We start from the raw sequence: 20,607 nt of genomic DNA, 5'->3' as shown, positions 1-20,607 counted from the left end.
ATATTAGTATGTATTAAACAGATTACTTCTCCCATTGTCATTGATTAGTTGGCTGTCATGAAAAAAACAACTTTGCCATAATATATAAATGTATTCAATAGATGTATTTCATTTAACATCAAAGAAAGTGAGACGTGTTATCAAATACCAAAAGCTCGATCCGGAAGTGGGCGTTTTATATAGCGGTTGGATGCTAACTAGCTTGTTAAAACGGACTAGGTTCGAGGTGCAGCAGATACCGTTAAAGACAGTGCATTGCAGTACCAGGCGGGATAGGACCGAGGAAGGAAGGAAAGAATAAAAGGGACGGTGCCAATTGGAAACGAAACCTCGCCTTCATTTTGATTCAGGATGGGGAACAGAGATGACGAGTATGATTACTTGTTCAAAGGTACATCTAGGCCAAACGTTACCTGTCCATAAAATGTAACTTCATCTTGGTTTCATACGAGCTAGCTAGTACTAGTGGTCGCCAGGCTTTGGTAGCGCTCGATACTAATCTAGTTAGCCGCTAGATAAATTAGCTAGCTACACATTTCGCAGCAAAGTTAACGTCAGCTTGATATCTTATGAACTAAAATGAGTGCGTCTGGATATGATTGTATAAAACATATTGTAATGAAACAGGCGTACAATACGAGGCTATAATTTTGATATTCCTTAATAATGCTAACATACAGCTGCTGATCATTTTGTCGGCTAGCTAGCTAACTAAATTCCTCAATTTCTGTGCGGTACCGTCAGGAAATAACCAGATAGCTAAACATCCTCAGCAGCTAGCTAGATAACCAGCGACTTGTTCAAATGACCACAACTTAGTTACTGAAACCATAGCTAGTTGCTCCAGCTACCTTTTTAATAACGTTATGTGATGTCATTCATTTAAATGTTTTCTTACATTAGACATATCTACAAAATACCGCTTTAGGTAGCTAGATATCTACTATATCGTACTTGTGAAAGACCGTTGCTTAAAACACAACAACATTATCATCGTGACATGATAAAATGGATTCTTCCCATTGTGGAGTAATTACTAGGGCCATGGACCATGGCCTTACCTCACTGGAGGAATGTGACTCTCAGCATTTCAATTCAGCATTTATGATCTCAAGCACGGGAATGTCATACCACTGAATTGTAGACCTTATTTTATGGCGTTTTAACCTGGAATATAGGCTAGGCCTTAGTCCATGTCTAGTCAGCGCATGTTATAAACAGTTGAGATGTCAAGCACAGAGGAATGCGTGTCAGTAGTCGCAAACGATGGAACTGCGAATGTAGCCACAGGCTGTGTACCTATGACTCACTTCTGTATGACCGGTATACCACACATATAGTCCAACAGACACACCTTATTCAGCAAAGCTCATGATGACCGATATACCACACATATAGCCCAACAAACTAGAGGTCGACCGATTAGGTCCGATTTCAAGTTTATATAATAATCGGTATTCGGCCTTTTTTGGACTCCGATTACATTGCAATCCATGAGGAACCTGTGTGGCAGGCCGACTACCTGTTACGCAAGTGCAGCTTGAAGCATAGCGCTGTTTATGACTTCAAGCCTATCAACTCCCGAGATTAGGCTGGCAATACTAAAGTACCTATTAGAACATCCAATAGTCAAAGGTATATGAAATACAAATGGTATAGAGAGAAATAGTCCTATAATTCCTATAATAACTACAACCTAAAACTTCTTAACTGGGAATATTGAAGACTCATGTTAAAAGGAACCACCAGCTTTCATATGTTCTCATGTTCTGAGCAAGGAACTGAAACGTTAGCTTTCTTACATGGCACATATTGCACTTTTACTTTCTTCTCCAACACTTTGTTTTTGCATTATTTAAACCAAATTGAACATGTTTCATTATTTATTTGAGGCTAAATTGATTTTATTTATGTATTAAATTAAGTTAAAATAAAAGTGTTCATTCAGTATTGTTGTAATTGTCCTTATTACAAATATATATAAAAAACGGCCGATTTAATCGGAATCTACTTTTTTTGGTCCTCCAATAATCGGTATCGGCGTTGAAAAATCCTAATCAGTCGACCTCTACAACAAACACACCTTATTCATCAAGGCTCATGATGGGTATCAGCATGCATCTCTCATTGACTTGTTGCGTGTGTGGGCCACTGTTCTACAATTTGAATTAGCCTCGAGACTTTAGTGCTTTAGGGTGTCCTATAACTGGCTGGAGCCAGTGTGTGAACATTGTTGGTCATTGTTGAGAACAGGAACAATAGAACTGCCCTTAAGACACATGGTGACGTGCTAACAGAGTTAGACCTCAGTTCACTGACTGTTCTACTGCTGATAACTATAAACTAACGATGACATTACATTAGCCCAGGTCTGGATCTGAGGACCTCTAAACACTGTAGAAGAAGAGCTTCCTAGAGCCCTGATGCACATTCCATGACCGAACGTTATAAGAATGTGGGAAGTAGTATAATGCATAGAGCCTATTCTGCTTCCTGTTTTACATCATAATGCATAGAGCCTATTCTGCTTCCTGTTTTACATCATAATGCATAGAGCCTATTCTGCTTCCTGTTCTACATCATAATGCATAGAGCCTATTCTGCTTCCTGTTCTACATCATAATGCATAGAGCCTATTCTGCTTCCTGTTTTACATCATAATGTATGGAGCCTATTCTGCTTCCTGTTCTACATCATAATGCATAGAGCCTATTCTGCTTCCTGTTCTACATCATAATGCATAGAGCCTATTCTGCTTACTGTTCTACATCATAATGTATGGAGCCTATTCTGCTTCCTGTTTTACATCATAATGTATGGAGCCTATTCTGCTTCCTGTTCTACATCATAATGCATAGAGCCTATTCTGCTTACTGTTCTACCTCATAATGCATAGAGCCTATTCTGCTTCCTGTTCTACATCATAATGCATAGAGCCTATTCTGCTTCCTGTTCTACATCATAATGTATAGAGCCTATTCTGCTTCCTGTTCTACATCATAATGCATAGAGCCTATTCTGCTTCCTGTTCTACATTATAATGTATGGAGCCTATTCTGCTTCCTGTTCTACATCATAATGCATAGAGCCTATTCTGCTTCCTGTTCTACATCATAATGTATGGAGCCTATTCTGCTTCCTGTTCTACATCATAATGCATAGAGCCTATTCTGCTTCCTGTTTTACATCATAATGTATGGAGCCTATTCTGCTTCCTGTTTTACATCATAATGAATAGAGCCTATTCTGCTTCCTGTTCTACATCATAATGCATAGAGCCTATTCTGCTTCCTGTTCTACATCATAATGTATGGAGCCTATTTTGCTTCCTGTTCTACATCATAATGTATGGAGCCTGCTTGGTAGCAGTCAGCATACGATGACAATCTTCACATAGCACATTGTTTCTGTGTGTTTTAATGGGGTGGATTGTTTCTGTGTGTTTTAAATGGGGTGGATTGTTTCTGTGTGTTTAATGGGGTTTCTGTGTGTTTAAATGGGGTGGATTGTTTCTGTGTGTTTATAATGGGGTGGATTGTTTCTGTGTGTTTATAATGGGGTGGATTGTTTCTGTGTGTTTTAACGGGGTGGATTGTTTCTGTGTGTTTTAACGGGGTGGATTGTTTCTGTGTGTTTTAACGGGGTGGATTGTTTCTGTGTGTTTTAACGGGGTGGATTGTTTCTGTGTGTTTTAACGGGGTGGATTGTTTCTGTGTGTTTTAACGGGGTGGATTGTTTCTGTGTGTTTTAACGGGGTGGATTGTTTCTGTGTGTTTTAACGGGGTGGATTGTTTCTGTGTGTTTTAACGGGGTGGATTGTTTCTGTGTGTTTTAACGGGGTGGATTGTTTCTGTGTTTTAACGGGGTGGATTGTTTCTGTGTTTTAACGGGGTGGATTGTTTCTGTGTGTTTTAACGGGGTGGATTGTTTCTGTGTGTGTTTAACGGGGTGGATTGTTTCTGTGTGTGTTCAACGGGGTGGATTGTTTCTGTGTGTGTTCAACGGGGTGGATTGTTTCTGTGTGTGTTCAACGGGGTGGATTGTTTCTGTGTGTGTTCAACGGGGTGGATTGTTTCTGTGTGTGTTCAACGGGGTGGATTGTTTCTGTGTGTGTTCAACGGGGTGGATTGTTTCTGTGTGTGTTTAACGGGGTGGATTGTTTTTGTGTGTGTTTAACGGGGTGGATTGTTTTTGTGTGTGTTTAACGGGGTGGATTGTTTTTGTGTGTGTTTAACGGGGTGGATTGTTTTTGTGTGTGTTTAACGGGGTGGATTGTTTTTGTGTGTGTTTAATGGGGTGGATTGTTTTTGTGTGTGTTTAATGGGGTGGATTGTTTTTGTGTGTGTTTAATGGGGTGGATTGTTTTTGTGTGTGTTTAATGGGGTGGATTGTAACGCATGTTTGTGTACTGCCTGTATGTACAGTACCAGTCAAGTTTGGACACACCTACTCATTCCAGGGTTTTTCTTTATTTTTGACTATTTTCTACATTGTAGAATACTAGTGAAGACATCAAAACTATGAAATAACACATGGAATCATGTAGTAACCCAAAAAGTGTTAAACAAATCAAATATATTTTAGATTCTTCAAAGTAGCCACCCTGTGCCTTGATGACAGCTTGACACACTCTTGGCATTCTCTCAACCAGCTTTACCTGGAATGCTTTTCCAAGAGTCTTGAAGGAGTTCCCACATATACTGCTTTTCCTTCACTCTGCGGTCCAACTCATGCCAAACCATCTCAATTGGGTTGAGGTCAGGTGATTGTGGAGGCCAGGTCATCTGATGCAGCACTCTCCTTCTTGGTCAAATAGCCCTTACACAGCCTGGAGGTGTGTTGGGTCAGTGTGCTGTTGAAGAACAAGTGATAGTTGCACTAAGCCGCCTGGAGGTTGTGTAATATGCATCTTCACTATTGTTCTACAATGTAGAAAATAGTGCAAATAAAGAAATCCCTGGAATGAGTAGGTGTGTCCAAACTGTTGACTGCTACTGTGTGTATATATAGAGGACATTGATATTTGTAATCTATCAATGATTGTGCCTGAGTGGATTAATAAAGTTGTTGCTTTATTTATTTTTTACTTCAGTTTTATTTGAGTAAATACTTTAACACTCATCTCAAAATGACATTGTTGGTTTTCACTGTAAGGTCTACTACACCTGTTGTATTCAGCATTTCACTGTGAGGTCTACTACACCTGTTGTATTCAGCATTTCACTGTGAGGTCTACTACACCTGTTGTATTCAGCATTTCACTGTGAGGTCTACTACACCTGTTGTATTCAGCATTTCACTGTGAGGTCTACTACACCTGTTGTATTCAGCATTTCACTGTGAGGTCTACTACACCTGTTGTATTCAGCATTTCACTGTGAGGTCTACTACACCTGTTGTATTCAGCATTTCACTGTGAGGTCTACTACACCTGTTGTATTCAGCATTTCACTGTGAGGTCTACTACACCTGTTGTATTCAGCATTTCACTGTGAGGTCTACTACACCTGTTGTATTCAGCATTTCACTGTGAGGTCTACTACACCTGTTGTATTCAGCATTTCACTGTGACGTCTACTACACCTGTTGTATTCAGCATTTCACTGTGACGTCTACTACACCTGTTGTATTCAGCATTTCACTGTGACGTCTACTACACCTGTTGTATTCAGCATTTCACTGTGACGTCTACTACACCTGTTGTATTCAGCATTTCACTGTGACGTCTACTACACCTGTTGTATTCAGCATTTCACTGTAAGGTCTACTACACCTGTTGTATTCAGCATTTCACTGTAAGGTCTACTACACCTGTTGTATTCAGCATTTCACTGTAAGGTCTACTACACCTGTTGTATTCAGCATTTCACTGTAAGGTCTACTACACCTGTTGTATTCAGCATTTCACTGTAAGGTCTACTACACCTGTTGTATTCAGCATTTCACTGTAAGGTCTACTACACCTGTTGTATTCAGCATTTCACTGTAAGGTCTACTACACCTGTTGTATTCAGCATTTCACTGTAAGGTCTACTACACCTGTTGTATTCAGCATTTCACTGTAAGGTCTACTACACCTGTTGTATTCAGCATTTCACTGTAAGGTCTACTACACCTGTTGTATTCAGCATTTCACTGTAAGGTCTACTACACCTGTTGTATTCAGCATTTCACTGTAAGGTCTACTACACCTGTTGTATTCAGCATTTCACTGTAAGGTCTACTACACCTGTTGTATTCAGCATTTCACTGTAAGGTCTACTACACCTGTTGTATTCAGCATTTCACTGTAAGGTCTACTACACCTGTTGTATTCAGCATTTCACTGTAAGGTCTACTACACCTGTTGTATTCAGCATTTCACTGTGAGGTCTAACCTGTCTCTAACCTGTCTCTCTCTCTCTCTCTCTCTCTCTGGCCCAGTGGTGTTGATAGGAGACTCTGGTGTGGGGAAGAGTAACCTGTTGTCTCGTTTCACCCGGAATGAGTTTAACCTGGAGAGTAAGAGCACCATTGGGGTGGAGTTTGCCACCCGCAGTATCCAGGTGGATGGGAAGACCGTGAAGGCTCAGATCTGGGACACAGCTGGCCAGGAGAGATACCGGGCTATTACATCAGCGTGAGTCTCTCTGGTGATGGTGCACACACACACACACACACACACACCACACATACACACATATATATATATATATACATTCTAGGGATTTAATGATTCTGTGTTAAGCATCAGTCTCTGATTGAAATGTTAAAACAGTTTAGCCTAATCTGATAGATGTCTAGTCTCCCCTATGGCTCTAATCTGATAGTGGTAGTGGGGTGGTAGATGTCTAGTCTCCCTTATGGCTCTAATCTGATAGTGGTAGTGGGGTGGTAGATGTCTAGTCTCCCTTATGGATCTAATCTGATAGTGGTAGTGGGGTGGTAGATGTCTAGTCTCCCTTATGGCTCTAATCTGATAGTGGTAGTGGGGTGGTAGATGTCTAGTCTACTTTATGGCTCTAATCTGATAGTGGTAGTGGGGTGGTAGATGTCTAGACTCCCTTATGGATCTAATCTGATAGTGGTAGATGTCTATTCTCCCTTATGGCTCTAATCTGATAGTGGTAGATGTCTAGTCTCCCTTATGGCTCTAATCTGATAGTGGTAGATGTCTATTCTCCCTTATGGCTCTAATCTGATAGTGGTAGATGTCTAGTCTCCCTTATGGCTCTAATCTGATAGTGGTAGATGTCTAGTCTCCCTTATGGCTCTAATCTGATAGTGGTAGTGGGGTGGTAGATGTCTAGTCTCCTTTATAGCTCTAATCTGATAGTGGTAGTAGGGTGGTAGATGTCTAGTCTCCCTTATGGCTCTAATCTGATAGTGGTAGATGTCTAGTCTCCCTTATGGCTCTAATCTGATAGTGGTAGTAGGGTGGTAGATGTCTAGTCTCCCTTATGGCTCTAATCTGATAGTGGTAGATGTCTAGTCTCCCTTATGGCTCTAATCTGATAGCTGTAGTGTGTAGGTGTGTCCAAACTTTTGTCTGGTACTGTACATACTGTACATCATTTACACAGTCACAGTACATACACCAGGGTTATTTTTGGACATAAAATACTGTAAAACCACCACAATTGTATTACATTTTGTTAATCTGTTCCAAAGTAATCCCATGTATAATAGATAGACATACAGTATGTGATCATGTACAAATGTAAGGAAGGTTTGAAATGATTATGTTTTAGTCAGATGTTTTATCCGTTTTTCGGCTTCTTGCGGTCAATTTGCAGTCTACAAATGATTGATAATTATGTTCCGGCCCCCTGACCATCCTCAGTATTTTAATAACGTAGTATTTTAATAATGTAGTATTTTAATAATGTAGTATTTTAATAATGTAGTATTTTAATAACGTAGTATTTTAATAACGTAGTATTTTAATAACGTAGTATTTTAATAATGTAGTATTTTAATAACGTAGTTTCAGAATGAACCAGTCTACCTAACATAGATCAGTATTTTAATAATGTAGTATTTTAATAATGTAGTGTTTTAATAATGTAGTGTTTTAATAATGTAGTATTTTAATAACGTAGTATTTTAATAACATTGTATCAGAATGAACCAGTCTACCTAACATAGATCAGTATTTTAATAACGTAGTATTTTAATAACGTAGTATTTTAGTATCGTAGTATTTTAATAATGTAGTATTTTAATAACGTAGTATTTTAATAACGTAGTATCAGAATGAACCAGTCTACCTAACATAGATCAGTATTTAATAATGTAGTGTTTTATTAATGTGGTAATTTAATAATGTAGTATTTTAACGTAGTAATTTAATAACGTAGTATCAGAATGAACCAGTCTACCTAACATAGAGAGGGTTAAGTTATAAAACACTGATCTATGTCGTCAGGTATTACACATTCTATGATTCTATCACATGTAACTGACCATCAAAATGAACAGCTCTTCTAGAAAGCATGGCACGTTTGTTTGCTCCTAACTGCTAGATGTATGTGACCAATCGAATTTGATTTGAGCTGTGTCCTCTGGTCCACAGGTATTACCGCGGCGCCGTGGGGGCTCTTCTGGTCTATGACATCGCCAAGCACCTGACCTATGAAAGCGTGGAGCGTTGGCTGAAGGAGCTGAGAGACCATGCTGACACCAACATCGTTATTATGCTGGTCGGCAACAAGAGTGACCTGCGTCACCTCAGGGCTGTGCCCACCGACGGGGCACGGGCGTTCGCGGGTCAGTACAGAACCAACCTGGTCTGGTTTCAGAACCAACCTGGTCTGGTTTCAGATGTATTTGGGGAGGTCAATCAATCAATCAAGTTTATTTTATATAGCCCTTCGTACATCAGCTAATATCTCGAAGTGCTGTACAGAAACCCAGCCTAAAACCCCAAACAGCAAGCAATGCAGGTGTAGAAGAACAGTTCAGAACCAACCTGGTCTGGTTTCAGAACCAACCTGGTCTGGTTTCAGATGTATTTGTTCAGGTCAGTTCAGATCCAACCTGGTCTGGTTTCAGATCCAACCTGGTCTGGTTTCAGAACCAACCTGGTCTGGTTTCAGATGTATTTGTTCAGGTCAGTTCAGATCCAACCTGGTCTGGTTTCAGATCCAACCTGGTCTGGTTTCAGAACCAACCTGGTCTGGTTTCTGATGTATTTGTTCACGTCAGTTCAGAACCAACCTGGTCTGGTTTCAGAACCAACCTGGTCTGGTTTCAGATGTATTTGTTCAGGTCAGTTCAGATCCAACCTGGTCTGGTTTCAGAACCAACCTGGTCTGGTTTCTGATGTATTTGTTCAGGTCAGTTCCAAACCAACCTGGTCGGGTTTGATATATTTGTGGAGGTCAGTTCAGAACCAACCTGGTCTGGTTTCAGAACCAACCTGGTCTGGTTTCTGATGTATTTGTTCAGGTCAGTACAGAACCAACCTGGTCTGGTTTCAGAACCAACCTGGTCTGGTTTCAGATGTATTTGTTCAGGTCAGTTCAGAACCAACCTGGTCTGGTTTCAGATGTATTTGTGCAGGTCAGGACAGAACCAACCTGGTCTGGTTTCAGATGTATTTGTGCCGGTCTGGTATCAGGCTAGTACCAACCATGCCTCCCAACTCCCACATAAGGAGGCCTAGGAGTAGTGGCGTTCACCTTTTCCTTTCTCGTGAGTGGCTGTCAGGGATCGGGGGTCTGGCTGTCAGGGATCGGGGGTCTGGCTGTCAGGGATCGGGGGTCTGGCTGTCAGGGATCGGGGGTCTGGCTGTCAGGGATCGGGTATCATGTCACTGGGAGACGTCTCTGTGGCGTCGCGGGGGAGACGTCTCTGTGGCGTCGCCGGGTAAACGTCTCCGTGGCGTCGCTGGGGAGACCTTAACACAGTAGTGATTGACATGGTTTACCGTTTCCCTCTGTTCCTCAGAGAAGAACGGCTTGTCTTTCCTGGAGACTTCAGCCCTGGATTCTACTAACGTGGAGACATCCTTCCAGACCATTCTGACTGGTGAGTGGTCCTCTGTCTGTCTGTGCATTGACTGATTTCTATAAGATTTAATACAGTCATTATATTTTAAATGGGCTATAATGTATCATGGCACAGGGTTTAACACAGGCCAGAGAATGAGAGAGGAGACCAGTAGTTGTGTGTTAGGGTGATCATCTCCGCCGCGTCAGGGGACAGATGCGCTTCCTGAATACCTAATCACAACTGAGGACCAGATGAGCTTCCTGAATACCTAATCACAACTGAGGACCAGGTGGGCTTCCTGAATACCTAATCACAACTGAGGACCAGGTGGGCTTCCTGAATACCTAATCACAACTGAGGACCAGGTGGGCTTCCTGAATACCTAATCACAACTGAGGACCAGGTGGGCTTCCTGAATACCTAATCACAACTGAGGACCAGGTGGGCTTCCTGAATACCTAATCACAACTGAGGACCAGGTGGGCTTCCTGAATACCTAATCACAACTGAGGACCAGGTGGGCTTCCTGAATACCTAATCACAACTGAGGACCAGGTGGGCTTCCTGAATACCTAATCACAACTGAGGACCAGGTGGGCTTCCTGAATACCTAATCACAACTGAGGACCAGGTGGGCTTCCTGAATACCTAATCACAACTGAGGACCAGGTGGGCTTCCTGAATACCTAATCACAACTGAGGACCAGGTGGGCTTCCTGAATACCTAATCACAACTGAGGACCAGGTGGGCTTCCTGAATACCTAATCACAACTGAGGACCAGGTGGGCTTCCTGAATACCTAATCACAACTGAGGACCAGGTGGGCTTCCTGAATACCTAATCACAACTGAGGACCAGGTGGGCTTCCTGAATACCTAATCACAACTGAGGACCAGGTGGGCTTCCTGAATTGCCTCGGGCCACTGCTCTGAATAGGAGCCTCGGTCCACTGCTCTGAATAGGAGCCTCGGTCCACTGCTCTGAATAGGAGCCTCGGGCCACTGCTCTGAATAGGGGCCTCGGGCCACTGCTCTGAATAGGAGCCTCGGTCCACTGCTCTGAATAGGAGCCTCGTTCCACTGCTCTGAATAGAGGCCTCGGTCCACTGCTCTGAATAGGAGCCTCGGGCCACTGCTCTGAATAGGAGCCTCGTTCCACTGCTCTGAATAGAGGCCTCGGTCCACTGCTCTGAATAGGGGCCTCGGTCCACTGCTCTGAATAGGAGCCTCGGGCCACTGCTCTGAATAGGAGCCTCGTTCCACTGCTCTGAATAGGAGCCTCGGTCCACTGCTCTGAATAGGAGCCTCGGGCCACTGCTCTGAATAGGAGCCTCGGGCCACTGCTCTGCTGGTGATCATCTCCCTTCCTGTGGCCCCTGCCATGCCTGTGGCCACCCAATGTTTCAAAGGGAATGCTATCCGGCTCTATCTGGTGATTGTGCTAGATCATTTCCTGTTTAAACTGGGAGTCAAGTACTGCAGTAACATGGTAATCTCTCTCCCCCTCTCTCCCTCCTGTCCGTCTCTCTCTCTCCCCCTCTCTCTCCCTCCTGTCTCTCTCCCTCCTGTCTCTCTCCCTCCTGTCTCTCTCCCTCCTGTCTCTCTCCCTCCTGTCTCTCTCCCTCCTGTCTCTCTCCCCCTCTCTCTCCCCCTCTCTCTCCCCCTCTCTCTCCCCCTCTCTCTCCCCCTCTCTCTCCCCCTCTCTCTCCCTCCTGTCCCTCCCTCCTGTCCCTCTCTCTCTCTCCCTCCTGTCCCTCTCTCTCTCTCCCTCCTGTCCCTCTCTCTCTCTCCCTCCTGTCCCTCTCTCTCTCTCCCTCCTGTCCCTCTCTCTCTCTCCCTCCTGTCCCTCTCTCTCTCTCCCTCCTGTCCCTCTCTCTCTCTCCCTCCTGTCCCTCTCTCTCTCTCCCTCCTGTCCCTCTCTCTCTCTCCCTCCTGTCCCTCTCTCTCTCTCCCTCCTGTCCCTCTCTCTCTCTCCCTCCTGTCCCTCTCTCTCTCTCCCTCCTGTCCCTCTCTCTCTCTCCCTCCTGTCCCTCTCTCCTGTCTCTCTCTCCCTCCTGTCCCTCTCTCCTGTCTCTCCCTCCCTCCTGTCTCTCCCTCCCTCCTGTCTCTCCCTCCCTCCTGTCTCTCCCTCCCTCCTGTCTCTCTCTCCCTCCTGTCCGTCTCTCTCTCCCTCCTGTCCGTCTCTCTCTCCCTCCTGTCCGTCTCTCTCTCCCTCCTGTCCGTCTCTCTCTCCCTCCTGTCCGTCTCTCTCTCCCTCCTGTCCGTCTCTCTCTCTCTCTCTGTCCGTCTCTCTCTCTCTCTCTGTCCGTCTCTCTCTCTCTCTCTGTCCGTCTCTCTCTCCCTCCTGTCCCTCTCTCTCTCCCTCCTGTCCCTCTCTCTCTCTCCCTCCTGTCCCTCTCTCCTGTCTCTCTCTCCCTCCTGTCCCTCTCTCCTGTCTCTCCCTCCCTCCTGTCTCTCCCTCCCTCCTGTCTCTCCCTCCCTCCTGTCTCTCCCTCCCTCCTGTCTCTCCCTCCCTCCTGTCCGTCTCTCTCTCCCTCCTGTCCGTCTCTCTCTCCCTCCTGTCCGTCTCTCTCTCTCTCTCTGTCCGTCTCTCTCTCTCTCTCTGTCCGTCTCTCTCTCTCTCTCTGTCCGTCTCTCTCTCCCTCCTGTCCGTCTCTCTCTCCCTCCTGTCCGTCTCTCTCTCTCTCTCTCTGTCCGTCTCTCTCTCTCTCTCTGTCCGTCTCTCTCTCCCTCCTGTCCGTCTCTCTCTCCCTCCTGTCCGTCTCTCTCTCCCTCCTGTCCGTCTCTCTCTCCCTCCTGTCCGTCTCTCTCTCCCTCCTGTCCGTCTCTCTCTCTCTCTCTGTCCGTCTCTCTCTCTCTCTCTGTCCGTCTCTCTCTCTCTCTCTGTCCGTCTCTCTCTCTCTCTCTGTCCGTCTCTCTCTCTCTCTCTGTCCGTCTCTCTCTCTCTCTCTGTCCGTCTCTCTCTCTCTCTCTGTCCGTCTCTCTCTCCCTCCTGTCCGTCTCTCTCTCCCTCCTGTCCGTCTCTCTCTCCCTCCTGTCCGTCTCTCTCTCCCTCCTGTCCGTCTCTCTCTCCCTCCTGTCCGTCTCTCTCTCCCTCCTGTCCGTCTCTCTCTCCCTCCTGTCCGTCTCTCTCTCCCTCCTGTCCGTCTCTCTCTCCCTCCTGTCCGTCTCTCTCTCCCTCCTGTCCGTCTCTCTCTCCCTCCTGTCCGTCTCTCTCTCCCTCCTGTCCGTCTCTCTCTCCCTCCTGTCCGTCTCTCTCTCCCTCCTGTCCGTCTCTCTCTCCCTCCTGTCCGTCTCTCTCTCCCTCCTGTCCGTCTCTCTCTCCCTCCTGTCCGTCTCTCTCTCCCTCCTGTCCGTCTCTCTCTCCCTCCTGTCCGTCTCTCTCTCCCTCCTGTCCGTCTCTCTCTCCCTCCTGTCCGTCTCTCTCTCCCTCCTGTCCGTCTCTCTCTCCCTCCTGTCCGTCTCTCTCTCCCTCCTGTCCGTCTCTCTCTCCCTCCTGTCCGTCTCTCTCTCCCTCCTGTCCGTCTCTCTCTCCCTCCTGTCCGTCTCTCTCTCCCTCCTGTCCGTCTCTCTCTCCCTCCTGTCCGTCTCTCTCTCTCTCTCCCTCCTGTCCGTCTCTCTCTCTCTCTCTCTCTCTGTCCGTCTCTCTCTCTCTCTCTCTCTCTGTCCGTCTCTCTCTCTCTCTCTCTCTCTGTCCGTCTCTCTCTCTCTCTCTCTCTCTGTCCGTCTCTCTCTCTCTCTCTCTCTCTGTCCGTCTCTCTCTCCCTCCTGGCCGTCTCTCTCTCCCTCCTGTCCGTCTCTCTCTCCCTCCTGTCCGTCTCTCTCTCCCTCCTGTCCGTCTCTCTCTCCCTCCTGTCCGTCTCTCTCTCTCTCTCTCTGTCCGTCTCTCTCTCTCTCTCTCTGTCCGTCTCTCTCTCTCTCTCTCTGTCCGTCTCTCTCTCTCTCTCTGTCCGTCTCTCTCTCTCTCTCTGTCCGTCTCTCTCTCTCTCTCTCTGTCCGTCTCTCTCTCTCTCTCTCTGTCCGTCTCTCTCTCTCTCTCTCTGTCCGTCTCTCTCTCTCTCTCTGTCCGTCTCTCTCTCTCTCTCTGTCCGTCTCTCTCTCTCCCTTCTTCCACATCCCCCCTCCCTCCTTGCAGAAATCTATCGCATCGTGTCTCAGAAACAGATGTCAGACCGGCAAGACAACAACATGTCGCCTAGCAACAACGTGGTCAACATCCAGGTGCAGCCGACGGAGAATAAACCAAAGATGCAATGTTGTCAGAGCATCTAACAGCATCGCCAGTACCACCTGCTACCCCCTGACCCCCGACCCCAAACCCCCTTCTAAAAGACTGCTTTGGTCCTGTCTGTCTGAAACACAGCTGCGTGGCCAGACTCTAGACTGAGACACAGCTGCGTGGCCAGGCTCTAGACTGAGACACAGCCGCGTGGCCAGGCTCTAGTCTGAGACACAGCTGCGTGGCCAGGCTCTAGTCTGAGACACAGCTGCGTGGCCAGGCTCTAGACTGAGACACAGCTGCGTGGCCAGGCTCTAGACTGAGACACAGCCGCGTGGCCAGGCTCTAGTCTGAGACACAGCCGCGTGGCCAGGCTCTAGTCTGAGACACAGCTGCGTGGCCAGGCTCTAGTCTGAGACACAGCTGCGTGGCCAGGCTCTAGACTGAGACACAGCTGCGTGGCCAGGCTCTAGACTGAGACACAGCTGCGTGGCCAGGCTCTAGACTGAGACACAGCCGCGTGGCCAGGCTCTAGACTGAGACACAGCCGCGTGGCCGGGCTCTAGACTGAGACACAGCCGCGTGGCCGGGCTCTAGACTGAGACACAGCCGCGTGGCCAGGCTCTAGGATCTATACTGCAGAGTTGAGGCTGCCTCCAAAGTGTGCACTTGTCTTGCACACTCCATGTCATGGATTTAAAAGCATTAGATTGTAATTATTGGCAGAAGGGAGTTTCTTTCCACCGTTGTTAAGCCTAAATCCATGATGGGAAGTGTGCAAGTGAACACTTTGATAAAAGGGTGTATAATTAGGGTGCAGCTGTGTCTGAGCCTGTTGGTTCCTTAAGGATCCCCCAGTCAGGACTATACAGCTGTGTCTGATCTCGTTGGTTCCTTAAGGATCCCCAGTCAGGACTATACAGCTGTGTCTGAGCCTGTTGGTTCCTTAAGGATCCCCCGTCAGGACTATACAGCTGTGTCTGAGCCTGTTGGTTCCTTAAGGATCCCCCGTCAGGACTATACAGCTGTGTCTGAGCTCGGTGGTTCCTTAAGGATCCCCAGTCAGGACTATACAGCTGTGTCTGAGCCTGTTGGTTCCTTAAGGATCCCCCGTCAGGACTATACAGCTGTGTCTGAGCTCGGTGGTTCCTTAAGGATCCCCAGTCAGGACTATACAGCTGTGTCTGAGCCTGTTGGTTCCTTAAGGATCCCCCGTCAGGACTATACAGCTGTGTCTGAGCCCGTTGGTTCCTTAAGGATCCCCCGTCAGGACTATACAGCTGTGTCTGAGCCTGTTGGTTCCTTAAGGATCCCCCGTCAGGACTATACAGCTGTGTCTGAGCCTGTTGGTTCCTTAAGGATCCCCTGTCAGGACTATACAGCTGTGTCTGAGCCTGGTGGTTCCTTAAGGATCCCCCCGTCAGGACTATACAGCTGTGTCTGAGCCTGTTGGTTCCTTAAGGATCCCCAGTCAGGACTATACAGCTGTGTCTGAGCCTGTTGGTTCCTTAAGGATCCCCCGTCAGGACTACACAGCTGTGTCTGAGCCTGTTGGTTCCTTAAGGATCCCCCGTCAGGACTATACAGCTGTGTCTGAGCTCGTTGGTTCCTTAAGGATCCCCCAGTCAGGACTATACAGCTGTCTGAGCTCGTTGGTTCCTTAAGGTTCCCCAGTCAGGACTAGACAGCTGTGTCTGAGCCTGTTGGTTCCTTAAGGATCCCCCGTCAGGACTATACAGCTGTGTCTGAGCCTGTTGGTTCCTTAAGGATCCCCCGTCAGGACTATACAGCTGTGTCTGAGCCTGTTGGTTCCTTAAGGATCCCCCGTCAGGACTACACAGCTGTGTCTGAGCCTGTTGGTTCCTTAAGGATCCCCCGGTCAGGACTACACAGCTTTTTCTTTCTGCCGTCTTTTATATTATTATATAGCAACGTTTTAATAATCAGACAAACGCTGGACGAATCTTCACAGACATGTCTTAATATATGATTTTACTGTTTTTTTTGTTTTTAGGTGTTATTTTATTAAATAATGTGAGGTTTGTTTTGTTCACCTGTAAAGCTTCAAATTGACTGCACGGTACTCTCATTACCCTGGCTGACTGTTGTGAATCCCAAATGGCTCCCTGTTCCCTAATATAGTGCACTACTATTAACCAGAGCCCTTACCCTAACCAGTAGTAGTGCACTATAAAAGGAATAGCTTAAGGGACCATTTGGGAGCCTGGTGGTGTGCTGCGTAACTAGACAATGTCCCCTCGCTGTGCTAGTAATGCTATAATGCTAACGGTGATAGACTAGGGATCAGTGCTAGTAATGCTATAATGCTAATGGTGATAGACTAGGGATCAGTGGTAGTAATGCTATAATGCTAATGGTGATAGGCTAGGGATCAGTGCTAGTAATGCTATAATGCTAACGGTGATAGGCTAGAGATCAGTGGTAGTAATGCTATAATGCTAATGGTGATAGGCTAGGGATCAGTGCTAGTAATGCTATAATGCTAATGGTGATAGGCTAGGGATCAGTGGTTGTAATGCTATAATGCTCCCTAACACAGTGTCTGTTCAGACTGAATCATTAGACAGTTTTGTTTTAACCATGCTTTTTGCCAGGGGCGGCAGGGTAGCCTAGTGGTTAGAGCGTTGGTCTAGTAAGGGTTGGCGTCAATTCTAGGAAGTTAACTGAGATTTCAATTCCAATTCCTAGTCTCTTTTTTTGCTTTTCAATGAGGAAAATGTGGAATTGGAATTTGGTTTACTTTCTGAATTGACTGATATTGAAATGGAGTTGAACCCAACCCTGCTTTCTGCTAACCCTAAGACATGGTTAGCAGGGTTAGCAGGGTTAGCAGGGTTAGCAGGGTTAGCATGGTTAGCAGGGTTAGCATGGTTAGCAGGGTTAGCAGGGTTAGCATGGTTAGCAGGGTTAGCATGGTTAGCAGGGTTAGCAGGGTTAGCAGAAAGAGAGAGAGTAGTGACTTGTTTCAGTGCCTAATGCTTTGAGTACTGAGTAGTGACTTGATTCAGTGCCTTTATTGTAGAATGACTTGTTGGTTGGTCTGTCGATAGTTTTTTCAGATGCCACCTCCCCTTCTCTTCAAGCCCAGCTCACCTATCTCTAGTGGACAGGACAGGGTTCCTACCCTTAAAAAATATACGTGTGATTAGGGTGGTTGGCATGTAGCCAAGGACCGCTGCAGTTCCCTCCAAGCAACTCGTGTCAAGCAGATCACACCATTTACCACGGCCTACAGCAAGACTGGTCTACAGGGTAATAGTAGTGTGGGTAGGAGCCAGTGTCTGGAGTCAGACCAGATTAACGTCATTAATTACCCAGTGTCTGGAGTCAGACCAGATTAACGTCATTAATAACCCACTGTCTGGAGTCAGACCAGATTAACGTCATTAATTACCCAGTGTCTGGAGTCAGACCAGATTAACGTCATTAATTACCCAGTGTCTGGAGTCAGACCAGATTAACATAATTAATAACCCACTGTCTGGATTTAAACCAGATTAACGTCATTAATAACCCACTGTCTGGATTTAAACCAGATTAACGTCATTAACAACCCAGTGTCTGGATTTAAACCAGATTAACGTCATTAATAACCCAGTGTCTGGATTTAAACCAGATTAACGTCATTAACAACCCAGTGTCTGGATTTAAACCAGATTAACGTCATTAACAACCCAGTGTCTGGATTTAAACCAGATTAACGTCATTAATAACCCAGTGTCTGGATTTAAACCAGATTAACGTCATTAATAACCCACTTCACATAAAATAGTGTCTGTTTTGCACTGAATTTAAAACAACCAATCTATCAAATGTAGATCGCTACAAATGAGTCTGCACTGCTTCCATGATAATGAATTAGCATGCTATATATATTGATATGCTATTATGGACCACCGTGACTGGCGGTGCGCTGTAACACGAACGACCTGAATGTTTAGGCCCCTGACACCACTACCTGTCCCGGGAATGACTGCAGCAGCCTTTTATCTGTGATGACCTGGGGTGTGTTCATTAGGCACCTAACAGAAGAAAACTGACTGAAACCGGGAGAGACTACCATGACTAGTAGTCCAATAACAAACACTAATGTATATTTTCCTGTTGGAAAACGTGTGGTGTGGTGTGGCCTGCTGAACACTACCCTGTAGTGGTCAAATGGCACCCTTTTTCCATAGGGGTTGAAAGTAGTGCACTTTTTTTTTATTAGTGGATAGGGTGCCAGTTGGAACACTAGTCCCTGTGTGTGTCTGGCAGGGTTACAGAATGCTGTGTCACAAAGGGCATCCTATTCTCTATGTAATACACTACTTTGGAGCAGGCTAGCTTTGCTCGGGTCTATGTAGTCCCCGTAACTATTGCTGTTGTGTGATTTAATTATGTCAATGATCTTTCATATTTATTCCTCAGCACCACTGTGTTTATTTTTTTCATTCATGCTGTACTGTGATTTTTTTGTTGTTGTTTGTTATTTCTTATTTTTTTTTGTTTTTATAATTAAACTGTTCTCTCTGTGTGTCCACTAATTACAATTAATAAATAAACTTACCTCGGAGTTAAAAGGTCCATTCAGTTTGTATGCAGTAAAGTCATACCGTATTTATATAAAAAAAAATTCACCACATCTGTGATGGAAACAGGTGGTGTCAGTACAATTTTAGAAATGCTGACAGATCATTTGTTTGTTCGACATCGTGGGATCTTTTTTTTTTGTGTCGGTAAAATTCATTATGTGAGAAATGGAGGTGGACACGCCTTTATGCCTAAATATGGATATAATGAGCATCATACTGACGTAAACTTGGAGTGGGGAGTCGACCAATCGGCACGGACGATTTAATTAGGGCCAATCTTTCAAGTTTTCATAACAATCGGTAATCAGCCTTTTTTTGGGACGCCGATTACATTGCAATCCATGAAGAACCTGCGTGGCCGGCTTGACCACGTGTTACGTGAGTGCAGCAAGGAGCCAAGGTAAGTTGCTAGCTAGCATTAAACTTTTCTTATAATAAACAATCAATCTTCACTTAATTAATCACTGGTTAACTACACATGGTTGATGATATTACTAGTTTAACTAGCTTGTCCTGCGTTGCATATAATCAATGCGCTGCCTGTTAATTTATCATCGAATCACAGCCTACTTCAACTTTGCCAAACGGGTGATGATTTAACAAAAGCGCATTCGTTGCACCAATGTACCTAGCCATAAACATCAATGCCTTTATTAAAATCAATATACAGAAGTATACAGAGTCAGGGTTTATGCAGCAGTTTGGGCCGCCTGGCTCGTTGCGAACTGTGTTTCTTCCTAACAAAGACCGTAATTAATTTGCCAGAATTTTGCATAATTATGACTTAACATTGAAGATTGTGCAATGTAACAGCAATATCAATCAATCAATTTTATTTTATATAGCCCTTCGTACATCAGATAATATCTCGAAGTGCTGTACAGAAACCCAGCCTAAAACCCCAAACAGCTAGAATGCAGGTGTAGAAGCACGGTGGCTAGGAAAAACTCCCTAGAAAGGCCAAAACCTAGGAAGAAACCTAGAGAGGAACCAGGCTATGAGGGGTGGCCAGTCCTCTTCTGGCTGTGCCGGGTGGAGATTATAACAGAACTATGCCAAGATGTTCAAAAATGTTCATAAGTGACAAGCATGGTCAAATAATAATCATGAATAATTTTCAGTTGGCTTTTCATAGCTGATCATTAAGAGTTGAAAAACAACAGGTCTGGGACAGGTGGCGGTTCCATAACCGCAGGCAGAACAGCTGAAACTGGAATAGCAGCAAGGCCAGGCGGACTGGGGACAGCAAGGAGTCACCACGGGCGGCAGTCCCGACGCATGGTCCTAGGGCCCAGGTCCTCCGAGAGAAAGAAAGAGAGAAGGAGAAAATTAGAGAGAGCCAAGATTTTCAAAATGTTCATAAATGACAAGCATGGTCAAATAATAATCAGGAATAAATCTCAGTTGGCTTTTCATAGCCGATCATTAAGAGTTGAAAACAGCAGGTCTGGGACAGGTAGGGGTTCCATAACCGCAGGCAGAAGAGTTGAAACTGGAATAGCAGCAAGGCCAGGCGGACTGGGGGCAGCAAGGAGTCACCACGGCCGGTAGTCCCGACGTATGGTCCTAGGGCTCAGGTCCTCCGAGAGAAAGAGAGAAGGAGAAAATTAGAGAGAGCCAAGATTTTCAAAATGTTCATAAATGACAAGCATGGTCAAATAATAATCTGGAATAAATCTAAGTTGGCTTTTCATAGCCGATCATTAAGAGTTGAAAACAGCAGGTCTGGGACAGGTAGGGGTTTCGTAACCGCAGGCAGAAACAGTTGAAACTGGAATAACAGCAAGGCCGGGCGGACTGGGGACAGCAAGGTGTCAG

The 20,607-nt window shown here is 45.6% G+C and overlaps 1 protein-coding gene across 2 annotated transcripts; it reads left to right on the top strand.

Moving 5' to 3' along the window:
- The first annotated feature begins 177 nt into the window (after positions 1-177).
- Positions 178-18,777, top strand: LOC129841799 (ras-related protein Rab-11A-like). Of its 2 annotated transcripts, XR_008757370.1 has the most exons (6): positions 178-391; positions 6,424-6,619; positions 8,555-8,748; positions 9,931-10,011; positions 14,111-15,051; positions 15,104-18,777. XR_008757370.1 is itself a non-coding variant. In XM_055910019.1 (5 exons), the coding sequence occupies exons 1-5, from the start codon at positions 352-354 to the stop codon at positions 14,245-14,247; spliced, it is 648 nt and encodes a 215-aa protein (XP_055765994.1). In that variant the 5' UTR covers positions 178-351; the 3' UTR covers positions 14,248-18,777. The 2 variants fall into 2 exon arrangements, 1 of the variants encoding a protein (XP_055765994.1); XM_055910019.1 differs by having other exon boundaries at positions 14,111-18,777.
- The last annotated feature ends 1,830 nt before the right edge of the window (positions 18,778-20,607 follow it).

This window comes from Salvelinus fontinalis, unplaced genomic scaffold (assembly GCF_029448725.1).
Source record: "Salvelinus fontinalis isolate EN_2023a unplaced genomic scaffold, ASM2944872v1 scaffold_0001, whole genome shotgun sequence".
Taxonomy (NCBI): domain Eukaryota; kingdom Metazoa; phylum Chordata; class Actinopteri; order Salmoniformes; family Salmonidae; genus Salvelinus; species Salvelinus fontinalis.
Note: the sequence above shows the minus strand (reverse complement) of the source record. Positions and strands in the feature narration are given on the sequence as shown.

Coding starts and splice junctions, on each gene's coding strand:
- LOC129841799 (XM_055910019.1), top strand. CDS start 352: ATGGGGAACAGAGATGACGAGTATGATTACTTGTTCAAAG. Junction 6,620..8,554: donor TACCGGGCTATTACATCAGC/GTGAGTCTCTCT, acceptor TCTGGTCCACAG/GTATTACCGCGGCGCCGTGG. Junction 8,749..9,930: donor CGGGGCACGGGCGTTCGCGG/GTCAGTACAGAA, acceptor TCTGTTCCTCAG/AGAAGAACGGCTTGTCTTTC.